Source organism: Chiloscyllium punctatum, chromosome 32 (assembly GCF_047496795.1).
Source record: "Chiloscyllium punctatum isolate Juve2018m chromosome 32, sChiPun1.3, whole genome shotgun sequence".
Taxonomy (NCBI): Eukaryota; Metazoa; Chordata; class Chondrichthyes; order Orectolobiformes; family Hemiscylliidae; genus Chiloscyllium; species Chiloscyllium punctatum.
In genome coordinates this window covers 34,676,109-34,689,766 of record NC_092770.1, presented here as the reverse complement: position 1 = coordinate 34,689,766, position 13,658 = coordinate 34,676,109, and the positions used below count along the sequence as shown (strand labels likewise).

Sequence of the window (13,658 nt, the reverse complement as noted above, 5' to 3'; positions counted from 1 at the left end):
TCATTCTAAGCCAAAGTTTGAAACGTCTGATTGAACAGCACTGTGGATATGCCTTCGACACACTGACAATAGTCATTCAAGGTGACAGCACACCAGCACCTCAGGAATTGAGGTTAGAAGATGAATACTAGTAATTACCATATCCCAGGAATGATATAAAAAATATTGAAGTGAGATATTTAGACATGCAATAATACTGATGTGCCATATTCACACTTCTGTCAGACTTGTTTTAAATTTTGTTTCTGTGCAGTCAAAGACCTAAAATTGAAAATTCGGGAAGTATGACCTTGTTACGAAATCTAAGTGCTCATGTTGCACATTGGAAACTGGTAATATTTCAAGATGACAAATTGGTGCCACGGTACAACTGCCAAAGGTTCAGGGCATCTGATTTGAAGTTTCGACAATGTGCAAATCATGTTGACACTGAGATTGCCAATGTAAAGGTCTGGGCTGAATGTAAATTGTTTCCGCAGTTACAGAGTTTGGTACAAAGCTGATTCTCAAACTTTCCTTCTCACTTTTCACCACATTTGTGGAAATGGAAAATTCTGTATCTCGTAAGTGTCAAACTCCCGATTTATCATGGGCTCCATACCTGCAAGCTTTGGAGTTTCATATGTACATTTTCAAATACTGTTGCTGTTAAGAATGGATATTGTTGTTGTTATTTATGAGACACAAACAGTCTTGTTGAAGGATTTCCTCATTCAAACAGGACCAGTAGGCTGTAAAAAATGAGGATTGCAGATGCTGGAGATCGGAGTCAAAAAGTGTGATGCTGGAAAAACACAGCCGGCCAGGCAGCGTCCGAGGACTCTCCTGTTCCTCAAATGCTGCCTGACTGGCTGTGCTTTTCCAGCACCACATTTTTGTGACTCTCACAGGCTGAAAAATCTAGCCTGAGCACAGGCCTGGAATAGGTTGTATCAATCATCTATCCTGCATCATTATCCATAGAACATAGAAGAATACAGCACAGTACAGGCCCTTTGGCCCTCGATGTTGCGCCGATCCAAGCCCACCTAACCTACACTAGCCCACTATACTCCATATGCCTATCCAATGCCCGTTTAAATGCCCATAAAGAGGGAGAGTCCACCACTGCTACTGGCAGGGCATTCCATGAACTCACGACTCGCTGAGTAAAGAATCTACCCCTAACATCTGTCCTATACCTATCACCCCTTAATTTAAAGCTATGCCCCCTCGTAATAGCTGACTCCATACATGGAAAAAGGTTCTCATGGTCAACCCTATCTAAACCCCTAATCATCTTGTCCACCTCTATCAAGTCACCCCTAAACCTTCTTTTCTCCAATGAAAACAGCCCCAAGTGCCTCAGCCTTTCCTCATACGATCTTCCTACCATACCAGGCAACATCCTGGTAAACCTCTTCTGTACCCGTTCCCGTGCCTCCACATCCTTCCTATAGTATGGCGACCAAAACTGCACACAATACTCCAGATGCGGCTGCACCAGAGTCTTATACAACTGCAACATGACCTCAGGACTCCAGAACTCAATTCCTCTACCAATAAAAGCCAGTACGCCATATGCCTTCTTCACCGCACTATTTACCTGGGTGGCAACTTTCAAAGATCTGTGTACATGGACACCAAGATCCCTCTGCTCATCCATACTACCAAGTATCTGACCATTAGCCCAGTATCCCATCTTTTTGTTACTCCTACCAAAGTGAATCACCTCACACTTAGCTACATTGGACTCCATTTGCCACCTTTCTGCCCAGCTCTGCAGCTTATCTATATCCTGCTGTAACCTGACACATCCTTCCTCACTGTCAACAACTCCACCGACTTTCGTATCATCTGCAAACTTGCTCACCCAATCTTCTAGCCCTTCCTCCAGGTCATTTATAAAAATGACAAACAGCAATGGTCCAAAAACAGATCCTTGTGGAACACCGCTAGTAACTGCGCTCCAAGATGAACCTTTACCATCAACTACTACCCTCTGTCTTCTTCCAGCCAGCCAATCCCTAATCCAAACCTCCAACTCACCCTCAATGCTATACCTCCGTATTTTTTGCAGTAGCCTACCATGGGGAACCTTATCAAACATCTTACTAAAATCCATATACACCACATCTACCGCTTTACCCTCGTCCACCTCCTTAGTCACTTTCTCAAAGAATTCAATAAGGTTTGTGAGGCACGACTTGCCCTTCACAAAACCATGCTGACGATCCTTGATCACATTATTCCTATCCAGATGTTCATAAATCCTATCCCTTGCAATTCTCTCTAAGACTTTGCCCACAACAGAACTAAGACTCACCGGCTTATAGTTACTAGGGTTATCCCTACTCCCCTTCCTGAACAAGGGAACCACATTTGCTATCCTCCAGTCTTCTGGCACTATTCCTGTAGACGATGAGGACATAAAAATCAAGGCCAATGGCTCTGCAATCTCCTCCCTTACTTCCCAGAAAATCCTAGGATACAGGATTTATTGCAGCTGGAAGGAGGATCTACCAATCTTAGTTTTTTTTTCTCCTGGCTTTAATGAATAATTCAGTGTCTTTACCACTCCCCCCCCCATCCCCTAATTAATTTGCAAATTATTTTTTTAATCTAGCCATTAATAATTGAATGTTTAAGAATCTCCATTCACTGTCTTATTGTGCTATCCCAAATGCCCACTTCCAGTTTTAATCTGATTTATGGACCTTGCAGTCCTGCACAGATGTTGAGGCCATATAAGGGAATCTTTCTTATTGAGGGAATTAAAATCGTATGAAGTTGATCTGCCTTCTTGAACCACTGCAGTCTATGTGGCTCAGGGATGCCCTGAGTGCTGTTTTGTTCAGGAATGCCCTCAGTGCTGTTTGGGAGGGAGATCCAGGATTCTGCCCCAGCAACAGTAAAGAGCAGTGATGTATTTCCAAGTCAGGGTGGTAAGTGGCTTGGAGGGGAACTTTTAGGTGAATGTGTTCCCATGGATCTGCTGCTCTTGTCCTTCTAGATGGTTATTATCATGGGTTTGGAAGGTGCTATTGGGAGGAGTCTTGGTACATTTCTGCAGTGCATCTTGTAGGTGGTACATGCTGCTGCTCCTGTGTTTTGGTGATGGAGTGAATATTGAGGATAGTGGATGAAAGGTCAATTGAATGGGCTACCTTGATGCTTTGCATGTTTGATGTCAAACTTCTTGAGTGTTGATGATCTGCATTCATCTTGGCCAGTGAGGCATATTCTGTCAAACTGCTGACTTGTGTCTTGTAAATGGCAGACAGGTTTTGGGAAGTCAGGCGGTGAGTTACATTTGCAGGGTTCCTGGCCTCTGACGACACTGATGTGGCTGGTCCAGTTCATTTTCTGGTCAATGATAACACACAGGATGTTGATAGTGGGGAATTCAGTGATGGTAATGTCATTAATTATCATGGGGTGGTGTTTATATTATCTCTTGTTGGATATGTAATTTCCTGTCACCTATGTGCTTGGAATATTCCTTGTTGCTCAGACCAAATCTGGATATTGTCCATGTATTGCTGAAGTATCTGTGAATAATGGAATTGTGCATGGTGCTGAACATTGTTAAACATCAGTGAACATTGCTACTTCTGACCTTATGATAGAGGGAAGCTAATTGTTGATGCAGCTGAAGATAGTTGGGCTTTGACTCTCTGAACCTGGTGTGGTGTGCATTTTGAAATCGTAGTCTCTGCTTTGTTATGAACTTGTAATTTGATGCATTTTGTTACCTGTATTTGAGAGTTGCAAATGCTGCAGAGCTGGAGCTTCCTTTTTAGTGGCTTTATAAGGGAATGCATACTGTATCTTTTTGCTGGAAAGTTTGGATAGAATGGAATGGCTTGTTTCCATGCTGTGCATCCCTATGACTCTATGAACTGCAATGTGACAAGCAAAATTTCAAACTGAGCCGTAAGGAGCTATTCTGTCAGGTAACGAAAAGCCTGACCACCGAGGTAGATTGTAAGGACAATCTTACAGAAGGAAAGTGAAATAGAGAAGCAACTGAAGGCATGGTAACCAATGGTGAGGCAATTAAAATTGAGTTTGATTGTGGGACTTTATTTTACAAAGTTAGCATCGCGGAAGCCATAGAAGTTTGGAAACAAGGGTGAGAACCTGAGTGAGTATGCTGTGACTGGGAGCCATTAATCTCTGCATTCTTTTCACTGTACTCAGGTGCATGTGACAATGAAACCTAATCTAATCTCAAATAATATAATGGGGAATGTTGGAAAAACCCATCTGTAATGTCCTATAGGGAAAGAAACTGCCATCCTTACCTGGTCTGGCCTATATGTGACTCCATACCCACAGCAATATGGTTGACTCTTAACTGCCCTCTGGGCAATTAGGGATGGGAAATAAATGCTGGCTCAGCCAGCGATGCCCTCTTCCTGTGAATGAACAAAGAACAAAGGTACAGTAATGATGAAAGGTGGAGTGGGTCAAATAGTCTACCTTTGTTATTTTGATATTTCAGATAGAGAAAAAGATTTGTTAGGTTCCAGGACATTTTTGCTATGCTTCCTGATCCATCTTTAAATCTTACTTTGTAAGCATACAACTATTGCCATTGAATTGGCTCCCTTATTTTCGGAGTCTTGTGGATGTTCTGAAATAGCAAAATGTCGATGAACTGCATCAATGCTTATGAGGTCCATTTCTAGTGCGGCACGGTGGCTCAGTGGTTAGCACTGCTGCCTCACAGCACCAGGGACCCGGGTTCGATTGCAGTCTGGGGTGATAGTCTGTGTGGAGTTTGCACATTCTCCCTGTGTCTGCGTGGGTTTTCTATCACAATCCAAAAATGTGCAAGTTAGGTGAATTGGCCATGCTAAATTGCCCGTCATGTTCAGGGATGTGTTAGATGTAGAGGAATGGGTCTGGGCGGGTTACTCTTTGGAGGGTCAGTATGGACTTGTTGGGCCAAAGCGCCTGTTTCCACACTGTAGGGTTTCTATGATTTCAACTCAACAGTTGAGATAGACAAGTGTTTGGAGAATAGAAAATGCTTGCAGCAGAGCGATCAACAAAACATTTGTATTGAACTCGGTTGAGAGACAATCATAATTGCTGAGAATCTGGAGTCTTCCGTAACTAGACCAGATCAGGACGACAGATTTCCTTTCCAAAAGAGCATTAGGCAAAACAAATTAGATTTTACAGCAGCCTGTAAATTATCTTTACTGAAACTAGCTTCCAGTTTGAGTTTCATTGCTTTCAATTCTACTATGATGGAATTTGAGCCTGTGTTCCCAAAGCATCCAGCTGGGCTTCTGGATTTCTGTGATTTATGACACACTTTTGCTTCCTATCATAGTTGAAGGCACGTTCGACTTTCATGTCACAAAACTTTCACAAAAAAGGATGTGTCGATTTAAGCATTGGAAAATCTTTCTTTATTTCATGCACTGATTTTTGGGATGTTTTATTTTTTGGTACAAAATAGGATGGAAAGACTCAAAGCCATTACAGTCATGGCTACAGTGAATCCCTGGCACGGAAAGGCCATATCGATGACTACAGCACCTGGGACATTGTCAAAGCCACACAGTAAGTACAAAATGATTTCATAATATTTTTGCACTCCATGCTGTATTTTGTCAGACTTAGTGATTAAAATTAAAGAAAATAACTTTGGAAATTACAGCAGAGAGAACCACCATTGGATTGGAACAGAGCTAAGACCAATACAGCACAGGAACCCTCCGAACATGTGCCAACACATTTTGTCCTTCCATAGTAAAACCCTCTTCACTTAGAGAATCCGTATCCCTCTATTACTTTTGTATTCACATGTTGTCCAGGAGTGCTGCTTCTTGAATGCAATTGTGTCTGCTTCCACCACCGTGTCTGTCAGTGTAATCCTGGCACTCACCACCCTTTGTGTGAAACACCTTCCTCGCACACCCCCCACCCCAAAGTACCTTGAACCTGTGCACCTGAGTAATTCACCCTTCCACCCTGGAAAAGCCCCATACTTTCCATCTATCCATGCCAATCACAATCTTATAAACGTCTATCAGGTCGCCCCTCAACCTCCTGCGCTCTAGTGAAAACCAATCCAGTCTTTCCAATCTTTCTTCATAGTTCAAATCCCCCACACCAGGCAACATCGTGGTAAATCTTTTTTGTCGCTTCTCCAAAACATCCACATCATTCTGGTAGTGTTGTGACCAGAACTGTGCACAATATTCCAAGTGTGGCCTCACCTAAAGTTGTATAAAACTGCAGCATAACTTGCCCAGCTTTATACTCAATCCCTTCCAATGAAGGCAAGCATGCCATAGGCCTTCGTACTCCCTTATCTCCCTGCGCTGCCACCCTCAGTGATATGTGGACCTGCACACCCAGATCTTTCCACATTTCAATACTCCTAAGGGTTCCGCCATTCACTGTATAATTTACACCTGTACTTCACCTTCCAAAACACATCACCTCACATTTGTCCAGATTAAACTCTGCCATTTTTCTGCCCATGCCTCCAACTGATATAGAGTCATAGAGATGTCCTGCTCTATCCTCTGACAATCCTGTTCATTATCCGCAACTCCCCAATGTTTGTATCGTCTGCAGACTCACTAATTAGACCAGCTATGTTTTCCTCCAAATCATTTATGTAGACCACAAACGGCAGAGGTCCCTGTGGAACACCACTAGTCACAACCCTCCATTCCAAAAAGCATCCTTCAATGGCTACCCTGTCTTCTATGACTAAGTATCCATCTTGCCAGCTCACCCCTGATACAATGCGACTTCACCTTTTGTATATGTCTGCCATGAGGGACCGTGTCTAAGAGCATAAGAACTAGGAGCAGGAGTAGGCTGTCTGGCCCTTCGAGCCTGCTCTGCCACTCACTAAGATCATGACTCATCTTTCGTGGACTCAGCTCCTTTATTTTTCAAAAAAGTATCTATCTAAGTTTTAAAAGCTATTAGTGAGGTAGCGTCAACTACTTCCCTGGGCAAGGAATTCCATAGATTAACAACCCCCTAGGCGAACAAACTCCTTCTCAGTTCAGTTCTAAACCTGCTTCCTCTAATTTTGAGGCCATGCCCTCTTGTCCTGGTTTCACCTATCACTGGAAACATCCTATCTATTTCTATTTTATCAACTCCCTTCATAATTTTAGATGTTTCTATAAGATCCCCCTTCATTCTTCTGAATTCCGATGAATCTTTGATTCCTCACTCTCCACAGGATTCGTACTGGAGTATTAGAGGGAGGCCAATGTTGTACCTCTTTCCTAGAAGGGGAATAGGGAAATCTCTGGCAATTACAGACTAGTCAGTCTTCCGTCGATGAAAGAGATCTAAGAGGCAGCTTTTTCACACAGACGGTGATGCGTGTATGGAATGAGCTGCCAGAGGAAGTGATGGAGGCTAGAACAATTGCAGCATTTAAAAGGCATCTGGATGGGAATATGAAGAGGAAGAGTTTGGAGGGACATGGGTCAGGTGCTGGCAGGTGGGACGAGATTGGGTTGGGACATCTGGTCGGCACGGACGAGTTGGACTGAAGGGTCTGTTTCCGTGCTGTGCACCTCTATAATTCTACAACAGAGCCATGTGGGACACCACTCAACACTGAACTCCAACCACTCTGCCTTCTGTCAGCCATTTCTGAATCCAGACAGTTAAATCTCCCTGTATCCCATACCTCCTGACTTTATGAATGAGCCTACAATGAGAAACCTTATCAAATGCCTTGCTGAAGTCAAGGCATTTGTTAAGGGGTGGGGGGTGTCGACTTTAAGAGCCATGAGGTTTTGCGTCAGCACGACAAGACTCTGGTGAGACCACATTTGGAATATTGTGTTCAGTTCTGGTCGCTCTACTATAGGAAAGATAGAGGCTTTGGAGAGGGTGCAAAGAAGGTTTACCAGGATGCTGCCTGGACTGGAGGGCTTGTCTTATCAAGAGAGGTTGTCTCAGCTCTGACTTTTCTCTCTGGAGCAGAGGAGGAAGACTTGAGTTCTGTGGAGGTTTTTTATTCTGTTCTTCGTGTTTCATTCTGTAAATTTGTGAATAAACATTTTGTCTGTTTTAAACCTCGCTAACCTATTCCGGGTAATTTTCACTGTCATAGAGTAATAGAGATGTACAGCATGGAAACAGACCCTTCGGTCCAACCCATCCACGCCGACCAGATATCCCAACCCAATCTAGTCCCACCTGCCAGTACCCGGCCCATATCCCTCCAAACCCTTCCTATTCATATACCCATCCAAATGCCTCTTAAATGTTGCAATTGTACCAGCCACTTACTGAAACAAATTGCAAAGTTATGGTCTGGGCTGCCTGCTTAAGAATGTTTTGAATGGTCTGGCCTCATCCATAACACAGTACACCAAAGTCTGAATCATCTCATTGAGCTAGAACATGAAGAAGGCAAGTTGACTGTGAAATGCACGGTCAACCGTATTCCTGTATTCAGCTTTCATGCTTCTTTGAATTGCAAGCTTGTTCGAATAGACAATCTCATGGTAGATGTGTTTGACTAAATTCTCATGGGAAAGACCAAACTAAGACGAGGAAAATCTGAGCAACCAAAATATAAAGCCCAGTGGGGTATTCAAATGAGAGCCTGTGAAGCAATTAAACTCTACACGTTGATGTCATCTTTTATGTGAGAAATGCTATATTTTACATGTTGTAATATGGAATATGCTGCTTGAAAGGCTGTGGAAGCTGATTCTTTTGAAGAGTTATCAGGTAAGTACTTCAAGGGGAAAAATTTATAGGTTTTTAGGGCAATAGCAGAAGAGTGGGACAAATTGGACAATTCTTGTTTTGTTTGGAATATAAACTCGGGAAATGGAAACTTGGAAGTGTTTATGTTGCAAACAAGTTTTGGTTTTTACTTGTACCTCAGAGTTCAAAAATTTGAACTGTATCGTGTTTACTGACTGGTTAGACAATGTTACCTACCTTTTAGAGAAGCCAGATTTGACCATGTTGAAGGACAAGCTGACATCAGGTGCCCAGTGGGGTAAAAAGATGCCTCGTAACAGCCTTTGGATTTTTAAATTGGTATTTGTCACAGACCGTGTGGTCCAAGAGGGCGGTGGCTCAGGGCCTCTGTGCTGGATTTTGTCTACTTCAACTGCATTTCTTTTTTCTGTCACCTTTTGTTTATTTACATTCCTTGTTGGGATGATATCAGTAACAGTGACGGCCTAGCATGCAGACTTCAAGCGAGTCTACCGCAGAGCTTGAACAGTCTCTTGCCAGGACTAGGGCAAGCACCTCAGCCGGTTCCAGCACAAAAATTATTAACCCCCTACTTACTTTTCTAGAGCAAGCATGGGAGCTAGAATTGGCAGCTGCGACGTTCACAGAGGTCATGTCAGTGAGATAGGCCCAGCAGCAAAAGCTGGTACCCGAGGCTTGGTGACTTTGTTGTTTATTGGGTCCAGCAATAGCAGCGGCATAAAGGCATCATAGCAACATTGATGAGGTGGGCAAAGCAGCAAGAGATGCTACTTTGATGTTGGCTGATCCAGCGTCGGCGAGGTGGTGGCAGAAGATGATCGGGCCAAGTAGCAAAGGTGGCACCTGAGGATCAGCGACTTCAGTGTTGATTTGTTCCAGTATTGACGGTGGTGGCGAAATGGCAGTGCAGGCGTTACATATGCTTCATTTTTCATTGAGTCTAACTCCTCAATATCTTGTCATCCAGGGTTTCTAAATCTTGCCATCTTTATCCTGCATCCTGCATCCTCACAAAACATGCTGGTCCTGAACCCTGGTCAGAGGTGAATAGTGTGGTGCTGAAAAAGCACAACAGGTCAGGTAGCATCATTCGGAATGTGGAAGGGAAAGGGGATGAAAGATAAATAGAGAGATGGGGCTGTGGGCAAGGTAGATTGGAAGGCCATGGATGGGGCAGATGGGGGATAATTGTGATAGGTCAATGGGGAGGGTGGAACTGATAGATGGGAAGGAAGATGGACAGGCCAAGAGGGCAGTGTTAAGTTGGAAGGTTGGATCTGGGATGAAGTTGGGGGATGGGGAAATTAGTGAAGTCTGTGTTGATGCTGTATGGTTTGTGTGACTCGAGGAGAAAGATGAGGCTTTTTTCTTGCAGTTAGTGGGTGGTCAACTCTCATTTAAAAGACTCCCACATATATGTGGATTTACCTTCCATCTGCTTACCTCAATCTAATTTCTCCAGTTCCTGCCGAAAACTATTGTAATTAGCCTTTTTCCAAGGACCAGTCTTATCCAGTATATGGCCACTGCAACGAACAACCAGAACCGGCAACTGGAAGCAGCAGGAATGGAACCAAATAAATTCCAGAGGGTGCAGTAAGCAGCACTGCACAGGAGGCTCCAAAGTGCTGAAGATGTCACCAAGAACAGGGGATGAAATGTCTGCAACTCAACTTCCCAGCTTGGGGAACATACCCACAACCATGACAACCGGCACCCGAGCTATAAATGTTTGCGCAAGCCTTGAACAATCTTACCCTTATCCATAACTAATTTGAAACTGATGGAATTATGATCACTGTTCCAAAATGCTCCCCCATTAAAAATCTGGTCTCTTGGCCCAGTTCATTCCCCAATACAAGATCTAATATGGCCCCTTCTCCAGTTGGACGATCGAAATACTGGTTCAGGAAGCCCTCCTAAATTCGTTGAAGAAATTCTGCCCCATATCAGCTCCTGGCACTAAGACAGTACCAGTCAATGTTGGGGAAGTTGAAATCATCCACGACAACAACACAGGTGTCTTTTTCATGATCTGCTTGCATATCTGTTCCTTTATCTCCTGCTGGCTATTGGGAGATCTCTTGTATAACCCCATCACAATAATTGCATCTTTCTTATGAAGGAGTTGAACCCTATGACCCTGCTGGATGAACTCTCTAAGATGTCCTCTTTTAGTGCAGTTGTGACAATCTCCTTTGATCAGTAATGCAACTGACCAATGCCTTTCACATCCATGTGTGTCACACTTGGAACATGTAAACCCCAGAAAATTGAGCTGACAATCTATTTTCAAACAAGTTTCTGATGTGGAAGTGCTGGTGGTGAACATATTTAGAAGTCACCCAAAACCAGGTTATGAAGTCACTTCAATGCTCTGAAAGCTTGAGATTTCAAATAAACCTGTTAGACTATAACCTGGTTTTGTGTGACTTTAAACTTTAGCCAACTTTCTATTACGTCTACAATATGGTTGTTCCATGTTCTAATGCAGGTCTAAGCTCAGCTGCCTCACTTTTGTACTTCTTGCATAAATACATTTTCTGGCAGCCAGACCTGCTGTGTTCATTAAACTGGCCCTGTCTGTTCTTCCGAAATCAGGACTCACTTGATTTAACTTGGACCTTCTAAAGCAATCCATATATTGGCCGAAGCTCTTGTTCCCACCCCCAGCTGCACTGCTGTAAAACCCCTCTTATGGCACGAGCGAATCTCCCTGCACAAGTATTGGTGCCCCTCCAGTTTTGGTGCAACCCAACCTTTTTGTACAGATCTCTCCAGCTTAGAAGAGATTTCAGTAATCCAGATATCTGAAGCCCTCCCTCCTACTTCAGCTCTTTTGTCATTCATGCAACTGTACATTTCAGTATGAATAAAGGCCTGTTTAGTTGTTCTTGATAAGTCAACCCCTTAATCCCAGGAATTAGTCTGGAGAATCTCTTTTGAACTGTCTCCAATGCCAGTGTATCGCTTCTTAAAAACGGGGACCAAAGCTGTTCTCCAGGTATGGTTTCACCCACACTCTGTACAGTTGTCACAGGCTTTCTTATTTATACTATTAGCCCTGTACTCTGTATTCTTGTTACTCCTTCCAAAGTGAATCACCTCACACTTTTCCGCATTAAACTCCATTTGCCACCTCTCAGTCCAGCTCTGCAGCTTATCTATGTCCCTCTGTAACCTGCAACATCATTCCACTCTGTCCACAACTCCACTGACTTCAGTGTCATCTGCAAATTTACTAACCCATCCTTCTACATCCTCATTCAGCTCATTTATAAAAATGAGAAACAGCAGTGGCCCCAAAACAGATCCTTGCGCTACACCACTAGTAACTGAACTCCAGGATGAACATTTCCCATCAACCACCACCCTCTGTCGTCTTTCAGCTAGCCAATTGCTGATCCAAAATGCAAAATCACCCTTATTCCAATGCCTGTGTATTTTCTGCCATAGCCTACAATGGGGAATCTTATCAAATGCCTTTGTCAAGTCCATGCACACCATATCAATGAATTGACCCTCATCCACATGTTTAGTCACCTTCTCAAAGAACTCAATAACGTTTGTGAGGCACAACCTACCCATCACAAAACAGTGTTGACTATCCTGAACCAACTTATTCCTTTCTTGATGATTATAAATAGTCATAGAGGTGTACAGCATGGAAACAGACCCTTCGGCCCAACCCAATTTAGTCCCACCTGCCAGCACCCAGCCCATATCCCTCCAAGCCCTTCAATCCATATACCCATCCAAATGCCTCTTAAATGTTGCAATTGTACCAGCCTCCACCACATCCTCTAGCAGCTCATTCCATACACATACCACCCTCTGTGTGAAAAAGTTGCCCCTTAGGTCTCTTCTATATCTTTCCCCTCTCACCCTAAACCTATGCTCTCTAGTTCTGGGCTCCCTGACCCCTGTCCATGCCCCTCATAATTTTGTAAACTTGTATAAGGTCACCCCTCAGCCTCTGACGCTCCAGGGAAAACAGCCCCAGCCTGTTCAGCCTCTCCCTATAGCTCAAATCCTCCAACCCTGGCAACATCATTGTAAATCTTTTCTGAAATCTTATCACTTATAACCCTTTCCAAAACTTTTCTCACATCAGAAGTAAGGCTCACTGGTCTATAATTACCAGGGTTGTCTCTATTCCCCTCCTTGAATAAGGGGACAACATTTGCTCTCCTCCAGTCTTTTGGCAGTATTCCTGTAGACAATGGTGACACAATGATCAAAGCAAAACTTCGAGGTGGCATCTCAATTCATGTTTTTTTGGAAATGCTATTTTTGAAGCTACTTCATTTAAAGCCCTTTGATGCAGGCCATCAGGTCCTGATGACTTGACTTCCTTTTGTCCCTTCTGTCAAATGCTTGGGCCTTCATAATAGAAGCTGTTACATGATCTTTCCTTCCATTAACATAGTGCTGATCTGTTACCTTTGGGATATTTGTCGTATGCTCTACCATGAAGACTGATGCAAAAAGCTGTTTTAAGTTATCTGCCATTTCCCTGTTCCTGATTATAAATTTCTAAGTCACTTCCTTTAAGGATCGCACACTGCCTTCAGCTACTGTCTTTGTTTTCTCACACCCACAGAATCTCTTGCTGTTTAGTATTTTATATTTCTTGTCAATTTATTTCCACAATCAATTTTGTCCCTTTTTTATTAACAACAAAGCACATTACAGCACAAGAACAGGCCCTTCAGCCCTCCAAGCCTGCGCCAATCCATATCGTCTATCTAAACCTGCCGTCTTATTTACTAAGGATCTATATCCCTTTGGTCCCTGCCCATTCATGTATCTGTCTAGATACATCTTGAATGACACTATTATTTCCCCCCCCCCCCCCCCCCCCCCCCCACCACCACCTCCGCTGGCAATGCATTCCAGACCCCCACCACCCTTCATGTATATCTACCTGAAACTTT

At 43.4% G+C, this 13,658-nt stretch overlaps 1 protein-coding gene across 1 annotated transcript in view; it reads left to right on the top strand.

Annotated features, from left to right (window-relative positions):
• Positions 1–13,658, top strand: part of zdhhc17 (zDHHC palmitoyltransferase 17) — a 152,474-nt gene that overhangs the window by 42,166 nt on the left and 96,650 nt on the right. Inside the window, exon 2 of the mRNA XM_072552062.1 lies at positions 5,456–5,559. Within this exon, the coding sequence (XP_072408163.1) occupies positions 5,456–5,559 (104 nt within the window). The remainder of the gene's footprint in view (positions 1–5,455; positions 5,560–13,658) is intronic.